Here is a 13,682-nt window from a genome sequence, read left to right on the forward strand (position 1 = left end):
AGAGCTGTGTACTTGGAGCCACAGATCACAGCGAGGGCTCTGCACACTGCGAGTTCTTCTCAGTGCTGCAGGAGGAGGTCCTCAGGTCAGGGAAACCTATCTTAGAAGTGCAAGCCTTTCTCGGCCTTGCCCTGGTGGTGGAGACTAAATTTTACTATGTGTATAAAATTTCTGCCTAGTTCTCTCTGTTATTTTTAAGTATTTTAAACGTAATGGGGAAATGCTAGAAATTCTATCCCTAAACACAAGGGGAGATGCCCTTCATTTTTATTCAGTCCCCATGTACTAAATAAAGCATCCGTTATGCAGGGATTCATTTCCAAGTATAATTCATAAGTAGTTTCCAGAACACTCAAGTGAGAGGGAGACAAACTCTTTAATTATGTTTCATTTCTCACTGACATGCATACAAGGACGCTGTTACACTTAGGAAGATGTGTTTGAAAACCTGCTGTGTCCTGAAATAACTAGTAATTTTTGAAAGGAAACTTTTTTTTTTTCGGTTTTCTAGACAGGGTTTCTTTGTGTAGCCCAGGCTGTTCTGGAACTCACTCTATAGACCAGGCTGGGCTACACAAAGAAATCCGCCTGCCTCTGCCTCCCCAGTGCTGGGATTAAAAGCATGTACCACCACTGCCCAGTCCAAAAGGAAACTTTTAGGTCTGTTTTAAAAACACTTGTTGGTTGGAGGTGTGGTGAGAGCTGCCTGGTGGGACAATGCTTATGGGTTTTCCTGCCAGAAAATCACCGTGACCCTCTGGGCCGATCTCAGTCCATAAATACGTTCCCTTGTCAGTGAGAGACAGGAGAGTTAGAGATGGGGTGCCATGAGTTAATTGAAAAGAGTCACTAAATATAATTCTAGAAATGTATGTGTGTGTGTGTGTGTGTGTGTGTGTGTGTGTGTATGTGTATGTATATGTGCATGCTGATGTGTTAATTGGCAAGTTAAAAAATTTTGATTTGTGAAATGGTTCTATTTAAAGGCTAAAATGACATGTATAAAACCTAAAAACACATGTATGTACACATTAGAGAAACCATCACTTACCCTGAGTATTTGTGCATTAGCAAGAATGCTGTGATATTTGCTGCTCACTAAATCAGGTTTTAGTGCCATATCACTGGTATTTTTTTCTTTTTAATGAAGAGTGAGTTTTTAATTTTCTCATGAAGTTACTTCAGTCTCTTCAGAATTATGTTTATGGTTGCTTCCTGAAATGGATACCTGTGAGTAGCAGTTATACATACACCATAGTAACTCTGCTTGAAAAAGAGGCTCTTTGCAGGTGCAGATTCCCTGATGAGCACGGAACAAGTTCTACCAAATGGAGGCTCTCCCCAGGCATCCCCGCCCCGTAATGAACTGTGTAAACACTTTTGCCATGCAGTATCATGAGTCTTTCTCCCATACTTTAGACGTACTACCTCCAGTAAGTACCGGCAGTTGACAACTTACTAGGTTGTTTGTGGCGCTTCTGTGTGCTCTGACAGGTGAAGGAGGACCACAGTTTTCTCTACTTACTTCATCTTAGTGTGGCGCTTAAACTTGTGTCCACTTCTAAGCAGGAGCCCCATCAGAAGCCTGCCGTAACCACGATGCAGTTTGAGCATGGGATCCTGGAGGCCTGTGTGTGCTCAGTTTCCTCCCTTGCTTTCGCTTGAACTTGGATGTCTTCTGCTCACTGAGATGCTTCCTTCTGTGCGTTCTTCAGAGATTTCCAAATGGTTTTGAGCAAAATACAGCTTGTCTTGAGAGGCCCCGTTAATCACAGTGTTACGGTGAATCAGGCGGAGTTAGTGTGGTTTCTCATACTTGGACCACCCAGCTGATGTCATGACGCACACTCATGACGTGCGTGCCACTGTGAAGGGCCTTGGACCACCCAGCTGATCTCATGACGTGTGTGCCACTGTGAAGGGCCTTTTACATTCAACAAAGAATTTGGCAATCAGTTTTTCTGAACAGGAGCATATCATGTGACCTGTTGGTTTCTGCTCCCTCATGTCCTTTTGTGTTTAGTAGGATTTTAGCCACTTGCTTGAGGGCAGTTATGAATTTGGTATGTCATAACCAAAATTTAAGTAACTTTCTGCTCCATAATAATTTGAGAAGTAAGACCATAGGTTTCAACATCACAAGTTTACATATCTGTCATCCCTAGAAAAAAAAGAAGTCATTTCATCTCCTGAGTAGAACTTTTTACCATTACCGAAGAATAACAATCACAGGCAGTTCACCTGGGACACATGAAACTTCCAGAAGGTTTATTCCCATCCTCTGAGATACATAGGCACTCCAGTTGACCTTCTTTAAAACTCATGATAAACTAGCCTAAGCCTGGACTCCCTTAACTGTTGAAGGGTTTCTTCTAATAAAGGTAATACATGAAAAAGCTTTCTGTTCACATCATGTACATGCACACATAGGGGCCTAGTCTCCAAATAAGCAAAACCAGTTTAGACCAGCTCATTTGCTTTAGGGGCATGGTATGTCTGCAGTGTTATGATAATGAGCCTTCTGCAGGGGCATGGATGCAGCTTGGATGCAGCCGTCCTCACTAGCTGTCTCACTGCAGAGGCTTTCTGCATCTGAAGTGCTCGGTGGTCCTTCTTCAGCAGATTTGTGATGTGTGTGATCTCAGTCGGGGACACTCCCATGGTGAATAGTAAATATCAAGATACATTTTGTGCTGATTCACATTTATCTTCAATTTCCTTGAAAAACAAGATTTGGGGGTGGGTCTGTAGCTAAGAGATAAAGTACGTGGCATGAAAAAGAAAACCAGAGGTGCCGCACTTAGTTTTAAAAAGCTAAACTTGCATTTTCTCTTTCTCTCTCCCTCTCTCCCTCCCCCACTCCCTCTCTCCCTCCCTCCTTCTCTCTCTCCCTCCCTCCCTTTCTCCCTCCCTCCCTCTCCCCCTTCTCTTGGCCTCACTGTGGCTAGAAAAGATACTGGAAGATTTAAGCATAACCATTCAATAAATGAGAGAAGTGCTATAACGAGAGTGGTTCTTAAAAGCCCTGCAGTAGGTCTGTATCCTGCAGGTACTTAATGCACACTTGCTTTATGTTGTGTGTCTCCTTTGAATTCTGGCTGGCATTTTGTGCATCTCAGGCTCAGCATGGCCAGGGCACGATAACATCTCTGTGACGGGCAGCAGTGAGGAATGCATGTGTCACTGAGAGTCAGGATTGGATGGAGCTAGCCGACCTGAATTTCTCTTGTCCCAGGGACTCATGCATTGAAAGGAAGACCCCTTGTGACATGATTGGGAAGGGCAGGAAAGAGGTAGACTGTAACCGTTGAAGTAAAACTCCTTTCATTGTGCCTTTTGTCTCACTGGTGGGCAATTCTGCATTAGAAAAGTGCCAGACCAGCCGGGCAGTGGTGGCCACGCCTTTAATCCCAGTACTTGGGAGGCAGAGGCAGGAGGATTTCTGAGTTTGAGGCCAGCCTGGTCTACAGAGTGAGTTCCAGGACAGCCAGGGCTACACAGAGAGACCCTGTCTCAAAAAAAAAAAAAAAAAAAAAAAGTGCCAGACCATAGGTGACACCACGCCATAATAGGTGGCTGTTGAAGTGACCCTGAGCGAGGAAGTGAGCCCCACCTTACAATCACCCTGGTCTGATATGGCATTCCCCCGCTGGCCCTCCTTGGGCCCTTTCTTGTTACTGTTTCCCCCGCTGGCCCTCCTTGGGCCCTCTCTTGTTACTGTTTCTGCAGCTCTTCCTGCTCTTCGCCCTTCCAGGCTCAGTTCCACAGCAGTGGGCTCTAAAGGAAGCCCGTCACCGCGGTCACATCATTTCTCCCTTCCTATGTAGACCTGCTCTCCACGGCCCCTCTGACACATACATGCTGCTTGCTTGGTCGGGGTAACAAGCATGATTCTTGCCAAGTTTGTGCATGTGTGTTTGCATATATATGTTTATACATATTTTGAGGCATAGAACTTATTATGACGCACACAGCAGCTTTAAAAGTGCAGACTCATGCTTTTAAATAGAGCAATTTTACACAGAATCTGAGATTTCTAGCTTTTCTTGAAAAAAAAAAAGACATAGCAAAACTAAAATGAAAAATGAAAAACAAATTTTTTTTTAATTGGAGACAGGTCTCACTAAGTATCCCAGGCTGGCCCAGAACTCAAGATTCTTCTGTCTCAGCTCCCAAAGCGCAGGGATTACAAGTTTGCACCACCATGCTTGGTTCCTGCACGTTGTTTTAGTGTAGTGAACTTGACTTGAAATTAGAAGGAAAAACTGAAGGTGATTCCCTTATTTCTTACCCATGGTGGTAAGGAAATTCAGGTCTACATCTCTAGGTTTCTAGTGTTATTTCTATCTCCAAAGACAGTTAAGAGAGCAGATGTACCCTGGACAACCTGTTCCGTCTTCCAGCTCTTCTCCCCTCTTCTTGGAAGAAAGTAAACCAAAGGGAGCTGATTGTTCGCAGTGCGTTAGGTGAGAGGCTTTGTATTAAGCACACGTGGCCTGTATAACTTGGCACAGACCACCTCTGGTTGATGGCGTGACCAGTGAATGCTACCAGGGACATAGGACATGGGGGTAGAGGATCCTTTGAAGTCGTGGTTTTGAGACCATCCTCTTGAGCAACTGTCTTCTGTTGCTTCTCTTTTGTAAGCATGCCACTGTTCAGTTTTATCATGAGCGCCTTTCCAAGGACAGTAAATGGTTTTACACACTATGACATCGTTTCCATAGTAACTAATGTATTTTAGCTAAGAGAGACTGTGATAGAAGTAGGCTAAAAGGGACAGATGCAGAACTGGCACAGTGTAAAATGTAGGGCAGTATGTGTTGTAGTAAAGACATGTCTTTTTTGTTTGTGTTTGCATGTGTGTGTGAGTATGTGTGTGTGTGTGTGTCTGTGTGTATCCATGTGTGTATGCATGTGCATGTCTGTGTGTCTGTGTCTAGGATATTGACTTCTTAATATCCTAATACATTTTTGCTGCATCCAGCACACTTTGGTGTTTTGCCGACACCATGCCTTTGGTCCGTCTTGTTTTTTTGTGTTTCTTTCCTTTAGTGCTGCCCGTGTTTCACACTCCCTTCGGCCTTCTTCTCCGGCCACTCTCCCATGTTTCAGCTCCCGTTTTTTGCAGTTTTTAGCTGGTCATCTATACTGCCTGCTTCCATGTTGCATTTGTCAGCAGGACCTTCCAGTCGGGCTTGTATGACATACTCTGATGCTAAATCCGCAGTTGTCCACATTCATCCTCTAGGGGTTTTAAATTCAGAAGCCAGTGTGCACGTCTGCTTTCAAATGTGTGTGCTAATCCCGAATTTTAAGCAGATATGAAGGATTGTGCCACTCTGCTCAGTGCTTGTGAGTGTGCTTGCGTTGTTTTGATATAACTGTACAAGCCTCTTTTATGCGCTTAGTAAGTCTCCACAGAGGAGCAAGAGTCACTCAGGTTCCTTCCTGACAGAAAGAGAAGTTGAGGCATAGTCCTCGTGGAGTAGACATTACATTTTAAAACATAGAATCATACTTCTACATAAGAACTGAGTTTTAAAAAAAATAAAAAATGTCAAAGGACAGAAATTTCCCTCTCTCCTACCCCCAGGCAGAGCAGTGTGCGAGCGAGCGACTGACACCATAGGAAGGACTCACATTCTCTAGCTCCTCCTTGTCTATCTGCTTTGCACACGTTGTATACCTGCCTGACCCTGGCTGCACCCACAGGCCCAGTCACAGAGCACGTAAGCAGAAGGGCTAGGGATAGCGCTTGGTTTCCCAGCCAACAACAGCTCTCTCCCTGGCTGGGGACCAGACTTTTCTGTTCTAGAGTGTACTCGATTTGTCAGTGGTGAGGGGCATCATTAGGTTGGTAGCATAGACTGCCTAATAGAACTGGACCTTGCACTGATGGTATCTGAGTACATTGTTCTTAGTTGGCAAACTTCTCCTACAGTTTCCCTTCAGGAAACGTGTGTGCTCCCCACTGTGGTGTCCGGGATGAAGGTGTTAGTGATAAACGTTAGATTTGCATGCGCACAGAAATAAATACTGGATCCGCCTTTGTGTAGATGGGGTGTGTCTGGCCTCAGGTGTCATTTCAGAAATGCTCTCCACCCCTTTTTCATTAGCTTGGAACTCCCAAGGAGACTAGGTGGCCTGGACAGTGAGCACCAGGTATGGTTTTCCCTCTGCCTGGCCAGCTATGGGATTGCAAGCATGTGTCACTACACCCCAGATGTGTGTGTGCGTGCGTGTGTTTCTGTGTGTGTATGTGTGTGTATATATGTGTGTGTATGTGTGTGTGTTTGTGTATGTGTGTGTATGTGTGTGTACATGTGGGTGTATGTGTGTGTGTATGTGTGTGTGTACATGCGGGTGTATGTGTGTGTGTTTGTGTGTGTGTGTTTATGTGTGTGTGTGTTTGTGTGTGTATGTGTATATATGTGTATGTGTGTATGTATGTGTATATGTGTGTGTATGTGTATGTGTATTGTATGTGTATGTGTATGTATGTGTGTGTATGTGTGTGTATATATGTGTGTGTGTGTGTTTGTGTATGTGTGTGTATATGTGGGTGTGTGTGTATGTGTGTGTGTGTGTTTGTGTGTGTATATGTGTGTGTGTATGTGTGTATATATGTGTGTGTATGTCTGTATATATGTGGGTGTATGTGTGTATGTATGTATGTGTATGTGTATGTGTGTGTATATGTGTATGTGTATGTATGTGTGTGTGTATGTGTATATGTGTGTGTATATGTGTATGTGTGTATGTATGTATGTATGTGTGTGTATATGTGTATGTGTGTATGTGTATATATGTGGGTGTATGTATGTGTGTGTTCGTGTGTGTGTGTTTATGTGTGTGTGTGTTTGTGTGTGTTCTGGGGGTCAAACTCAGCTCCTTGAGCTTGTAAGGGAAGTGCTTTAGCAACTAAGCTGTCTCCCCAGCCCCTGACTTTTGTATTTTACACAATTTTCAGTGAGTACCTAGAACCTTCTTAAGGAGGCATAGGGACTGTCCACTTATATAAACAAAGAGTAAATGAGCACACGTCGCATTGGCTGAAGCCTGTGTCCTCCTCGAAGCGTGAGAGACTGCTGGCCACCTTTGCCCCTGCTACGCGCTAGGATTTCCCTTGATGCCACCATACCATTATGCTCCAGCTTTGTCATTGCCTGGAGTCACCGTTTACACAGACACTTGATCCCTGTGCCTGCACTGGAGTAGGGAAGCCGGGACCAGAGGCGGCGACTGGACTCTAGTTTAGCCTTGTTAGGGTTCTGTGTCAGCACAACCTAGGGGAAAGTACTAGACTGGGACCAGAATGAATGGTTCGAGGAAAACCCATTTTTCTTAGGGAAATGGGGAGCCCTGCAATGAACGGCCTTGTCTGAGCTAGGACGTGGGCACACAGGGCATCATGGTGGCCGTGACCATGGAAGATTACAGACACTGTGTCTGTCTGCAGCTGCACAGACCTCGGGTAGACCACTGTGAAAGTGGGCCTGTTCTTGCCCTCCCCTTGCTGCCCCCCCTCCCCGGCAGGGAGCCAGGGGCACTCTGCACTGGAGAGCATTGAGGAGCTTCTGTGTGGGTTCTGTCAGCCCCTAAGCTTTCTGTGGGATTACAGCAGAGTCTGTCCCTGCCTGGTCTTTTTTGTGCTTTGGATTCTGAGTTAAGAATAACCGAAGGAACACTTGTCCCTGTTGACAGGCTTGATATGGACGTTGTTATCAAACAGCTATTTTACCCTCCGTGGACACTGACACCACACCGTAGAGCTCTGAGGTTCTTCCTTCAGTTGTGACTGAATGGAGCTGTGATCGCTGGAGCAGAAAGAAGCCATTCAGATGCGATGTGTGTCCAGTAATGTGTGTGTGGGTGGTTCTGGCAGGTCAATGAATATTTTAAACCTTTGCCAGCAGAGAGAAGTGTTGAAGGTGCAATGAAGAGGATACTGTGACAGGGGAAAACACGCCTCATTTTTCTCTCAATCTTCCATTTTTAAGAAAAAATAATGCTCCCAAGTTTTTCGTGGACCTTAAATCTCCTTCACATACAAGATATGGTTATTGCCGGGCAGTGGTGGCACACGCCTTTAATTCCAGCACTTGGGAGGCAGAGGCAGGCGGATTTCTGAGTTCAAGGCCAGCCTGGTCTACAGAGTGAGTTCCAAGACAGCCAGGGCTATACAGAGAAACCCTGTCTCAAAAAAAAAAAACAAAAAACAAAAAACAAACAAACAAACAAAAAAGATATGGTTATAACAATAGTTGATTACATTTCAGTAACTTAGTCATGTGCGTGCGTGTGTGTGTGTGTGTGCGCGCGCGTGCGTGTGTGTATGTGTGCCCGTCATGAGCATGGAGAGGCCAGAGGGGGAGCTTGAGTGCCTTCTTCCATCTCCTTCCACATTTTTTTGGAGGGAGGAGACAGAATCTTTCACTTAGCCTGAAGCTCAGTGTTATCCTGGGATCTTCCTGCCTCCACCCCTCGATGCTGGGTTACAGCAGTTGGCCATGCCTACTGGCCTTTATGTGTGCACTTAGGATTTGAGCAGGCCTTGCCTTCCATAGGACTCTCATCCTCTAAGCCCTCTCCTTAGCCTCCTTGGTCACCTTTTTATTATTTATTTTCATTTTTTTTACATTACTCATATATTTTAGCGCATAGGGTTGAGTTTAATCACCTTTTTTTTTTTAAATGAAGAGGATCACCACGAATGATTTGTGGGAAAATAAGCAAAATTTTCCGATAGGATATTTGTCATTTATTTTAAATCTAGAGCCCCAAGACTACTTTTCAAGAGGTAAGTTATCTTGTGGTTAACTGTGTATAGGTTCAGTTTGTGAAGTAGCATGCGCTCTGTACACGTTGCCTCCCTACCCCAATGCAGTGCACACACAGGGACGAGTGAGGTGGGCTTGTACAGGTTCATTAGTTACTCTGTCACTGCCCCTTGTCACTGCTGTGCTCAGCCATTAGCAGAGATGACACAGCAGCCCCCGGGTGCTCCAGACACCACGCTCAGTGCTCCCCTGAGCTGCCTGCCAGTCTAGCCAGAAAACAATGACAAAGTTCAGTGAGAACACAGCAGAGGGAACGCTAGCTCTTCGTAGAAGTATAGCCAGAGGAAGACTCAAGGATGATTGCAAACTGCCTAGCAGGGAACAACACTCACCCCACAGGCTGGGTGAGATAGGATGACCCTGCTCGGCCCAGTGCTGGTAATGCCTGCAGGCTGCATCTCTTTTTGTGCCACTTCTTGAGTCAGGGAGATGGAGAACACAACACAACCCTCTGGTGAGGAAGGGTGCTCCTAACTCTTGAGGACGTCTCAGTGTAGGCCTAGGTTCTTTCAAAACCTACTTTAATAAGGGTTTTTAAACACTTCACCCTCCCTTCTAGCCCACCACTGACCGAAGGTAGGGGAGAAGAAGGGTTAATAGGAAATGAGGGATTCGGACCTGTTTAGAAGTAATTCTTTGAGGCGATTCCAAACACAAAACAGTAGTGGCAGACCAGTGTAATCAAACACCAAACGCGAATTAGTAGCAGCGGCTTGGTCCAGGAGAAACTTTGAGACTGTGCTGAATCAGAAGCTGCAAGAAGCAGCCGGAATACCAAGTGTTTCTCTCTACGAAGTCACAACAAGTGAAGATCAGTGAAGACCAGCCAAGCATTGCAAGGCGAACCAACGCAAGAGCGCAAGAGCGTTCTCTTTGTCTGTGCCTGTTGCAAACTGGTGTCTCTGCATGCTCAGAAATGTCAAACCAGCCAAAGCTGGAAGATGCCATGTCAAGAGACTGTAAAATTGTAGTCTTGATATTTATTTATTTATTTAGTATTTATATATGTTTTCCATGACAGGGTGATTATCACATGCTGGCTTTACCATGAAGCCAAGGACGTGTTTGAACTCTAACCTTCCTATCTCCCCTCCTAAGTCCTGGCGTTACAAACTTGTACCTTCACACTCAGAAGGCTTCATTGTTAGAGTATTTATGTATTCCCCCAGAGGCTGGATGGAGGGGTATGTGATCGAAGCAGTTGTGTGTACAGTAGCGTCGGTAGGGTTTGGATTAGGAAGTCAGTGGGGTTTGTCCTTTGGTCTCTATTCCTGCAGTAGGCCATATGCTTAGGCATTTATGATTAGCTTTTTCCACTGTGGTGTCAGGGTCACTGTGATCCAAAAACATCAGGACTACCACAGCAAAGATTAAGACATGGAGTATATCCTACTATCCCAAAAGCCCACAACAGATTATACAGGCAACTATTTATAATGTGTGAACAAGTACAGTTTTATTACTTACTCTGCCACTGCATATCTCTGTCTAAATATGCATATCCACATCTACATATGCATATCCACATCATCTACATATCCACATCTCTACTGGCATACACCAGTATGCTTAAAAGTCAAGATAAATCTCCCCTACTCCTAGAAATCTAAAGGTAAAATCTGTATATCCTATAGTCAGGCTTGGATATAGAGAAATCAGGATAGTTGGTCAGTTTTTTAAGTGATTTTAGAAAAACAGGTCATTTTTAATTAAAATATTTGTTTCCTTTAGACATTTTATGCCTAAACCGCATTCTGACTTTCAGAAACAGCTATAAAGACAGACAGTGTGGTTTTAGAAGCAAATGGTACTCTTCATTCTGGATGGGGCTGCCACATACGTTTTCTTCAACATTTATTTTATTCATCCATATTCTCTTTGAAACAAGGTAGCTGGTGCCTAAAAAGACGCCAAGCTGCCTTGCACGCAAGGCTTTGAAGTCAAAACTGTGGCACCCCCCTCTGCGTTTATGGCTGTAAATTCATAGACTCTTTGTTAGTTAACTCCATCTGTTTAATAAGCCTGAAAAAGAAATTGGATGGTACTGTACGTATGTATATATGGATGGATGGATAAGACTGTGCAGGAGTGAGCCAGCAGCTCCAGCTCCAAATGGGCTTTCGGTTTTCCTGTTGGTACCAGTTGCTGGCGTGTTGTGCAGGGAAGGCGCATTCCTTGACAGTTTGCTATGGATTGGGCGTATGGTGTTGCACAATTTTGCAGCAGGCTCGAGAAAAGAGTATTAAAGTCCTTTCGGTTGCTGGAAAAGGTGAGGACTCTTAAAGCCCTCTGTATCGGATGAAGGAGTCACTCACCTTGAAAATAAAAAATCTTGTGTTGTCACCTTTAAGTCAGAACAGGCCTCCTAACCTGTGGAAGAGTCAGAGGAAGGAAGACCCTGGCACAAATGCTGCCTTCAGTTGGATGTCCTTTCTCTGGTTGTAGGCGCTAAGTTAAAGTTTCTGGATAGAGCAGGTCCCAGTGTTGCACAGCTCAGCACTGTGGATCCCCAGTGGGTTAGCCAGTAGAGAGGCCATAGACTGGCAGCGTCATGGTTCAGTCAGGTCAGTGTGTCTCAAAAGCCAGAGAGCTAGGCCTCTATCTAACCAGAGGAAGTCTCCTGCTTGTCTGCAGTGAGCTCATAGTTTGAATGCCCACCTTCAGAAGGCCGTATGTAAGTTTCTCATTTCTTCCCTATGGTCGCCTCCCCCCATTGGGGAGTCATCTTTGATTGTTGAAACAGTGATGCTCCTGTTAATTGTGCATTCGTGTCAAACACTGCAAAAATTCTGTTTTGTATGCGTGGAAGGGGATGCTTTTGATGGGAATAGTAATTCATTGGGGAGTGTTTTAAACCATGGGCTAGGAGGAGAGATGTTAAAGATCATATTGCTGCAAAAGCATACGAATGACAACTAAGAAAGAAAAAATGTTTCTGCCCCTTCCCCTTCAGTTTCCTCCACTCAAGACTTCATACATTCTCCATACATCCTTCAACCATGGTTATTGTTCTTTTAAAATACTTTACTAAAACAGAAGTTTTATTCAGACAGCTAAAGGCAAGTAACAAACTACACACTATGGTACTACAGCGTGTAGGCAAAGGAAAGTGTACACACCAGCTGGAAGTTGCCTGCCTCACCCCGCAAGCTTTAAGGGAGAATGCACATCATCAAAATCCCAGCTCCCAGTGTCACCAGGGGGTGCTGGCAGTGTCACCGGGGGTGCTGGCAGAAGGTCCTAGGGCCATCTTGGGGCTAGCATCCAACAGACCCATCCGTAGAGACTGAGTTAGTGAACGTGCAGCGGAGGCACTGACACCAGGTAACCGGCCATTGCAGAGCTGCCTCAGAATGCGTTTTATGGCTCAGAGCCTGGTGAGCTGAGCAGGAGAATTCTCAGTTCACTGCCAGCTTGCACAGCAGAGTGAGACTTTGTCACGAGAAGGAGAAGAAAAGACAGCCTGGGTTGACAAAGACAGAAGAATTAAGGCAAATTTTGAGCTGGGGCCTGGAAAGAGATTTGTTTTGTTTTGTTTTCCTTTGAATTAGGAAAATCTGTAGCCAGACTTGCCCTCGACCCAGGGTATGATCGCTGGTTTCAGCCTCCTGAGTGCCTGAATGGTGGGATGGTGGGTGTGAGCCATCTTACTGAGCTGAGATACTCATTCCTCATGTCCACCAACCATGCATGACTTATAGAGGCCCTAGGAGCGTGTGTGAGTGTGTGTGTGTGTGTGTGTGTGTGTGTGTACATGTGTGTGTGTGTCATGATTTCTACCTTTTATCCCTCCTGTCCCATGGGTCTTTGCTGTTGCAGGCAGGTGTCTATGGCAACTGCAGAAATTATGTGAATGAGGACAATCTGTAGGCAAACTGATCATCCTTGACAAGTGGGAGCTGTATGGCAGTGCTTTGGGGTAGTTTACATATAGAAACCATGTAGCTCTTTTTTAATGTTTTTCTTTATTTTTTTGTTTTACAGTGTTTGAAAGAAACAGGATGCTGATCTAATCGTGGCAAAAGTAAGTTGACAAGTCCTATGCTGAAGGCAATGCCTTGTGAGTTAGAAAGCCTGTCTCAGTGGAGCCCTGTGGTTGCAGTCAAATGAGAGGGGCTCATAGTGACCTCACAATCACTATGTACCTGAGGGAGGCCTTGAACTCATGATTTTCCTGCCTTTACCTGCAAGTGCTGGGGTTATAGGCATGGCCCCACCAAGCCTCATAGGTTTCTAAGAGAGAAACTGACTTGGAGATTAAATTGGCATACAAAACAGAATCACTTCAGTTTGGATAGTGATGAAATCAGATGTTTTAGCTCCAGGTTAGGTCTCCTCTCCCGAAGTGAGATGGAATGGCTGAGGGATGGGTGCTGAGCCATCCAGAGCAGGGCTCTGCCTTTAGATGAGTGAAAGTCTCCCTGTTAGTCCGTTCCCTGTCACCTTCTCTCCCACCCCAGATGGCTAATGTTCACTGTGCCTGAGCTGTGCCTTTGAATTATGGCTTCTTGGTAATAGGTCATTCTTTCATTCAGTTAACATTTATGTGTCTGTGTACCCACTGGGTTTTAGATGTTATATCGAACTCAGTTGAGGCACAAAAGGATGTGAGAGGGACCCACTTAGGGGATAATGTGCGATGGAGTGACACTGGAGCAGATCTGGAAGCTTAGAAAGGGCTGAGCTACCCAGACAGTAGCTGGTGGACTGGGCGAAGGGGCCACTCCTCCACTCCTTCTACAAGAGCAGTTGCATCTTTTCTGAATTCTTCCCTCCTGAATGGATGTCAGCCATGCTGGCTGCTCCTAAGGAGTCCATTTCTGTCCCACCACATCACCT

At 45.1% G+C, this 13,682-nt stretch overlaps 1 protein-coding gene across 1 annotated transcript in view; it reads left to right on the forward strand.

Annotated features, from left to right (window-relative positions):
- Nucleotides 1-12,862, forward strand: part of LOC116075403 (collagen alpha-1(I) chain-like) — a 29,396-nt gene extending 16,534 nt beyond the window's left edge. Inside the window, exon 3 of the mRNA XM_031348521.1 lies at nucleotides 12,828-12,862. Coding sequence (XP_031204381.1) covers nucleotides 12,828-12,856 — 29 coding nt within the window. The 3' untranslated portion in view covers nucleotides 12,857-12,862. The remainder of the gene's footprint in view (nucleotides 1-12,827) is intronic.
- Nucleotides 12,863-13,682: the final 820 nt, after the last annotated feature.

Source organism: Mastomys coucha, unplaced genomic scaffold (genome assembly GCF_008632895.1).
Source record: "Mastomys coucha isolate ucsf_1 unplaced genomic scaffold, UCSF_Mcou_1 pScaffold3, whole genome shotgun sequence".
Taxonomy (NCBI): domain Eukaryota; kingdom Metazoa; phylum Chordata; class Mammalia; order Rodentia; family Muridae; genus Mastomys; species Mastomys coucha.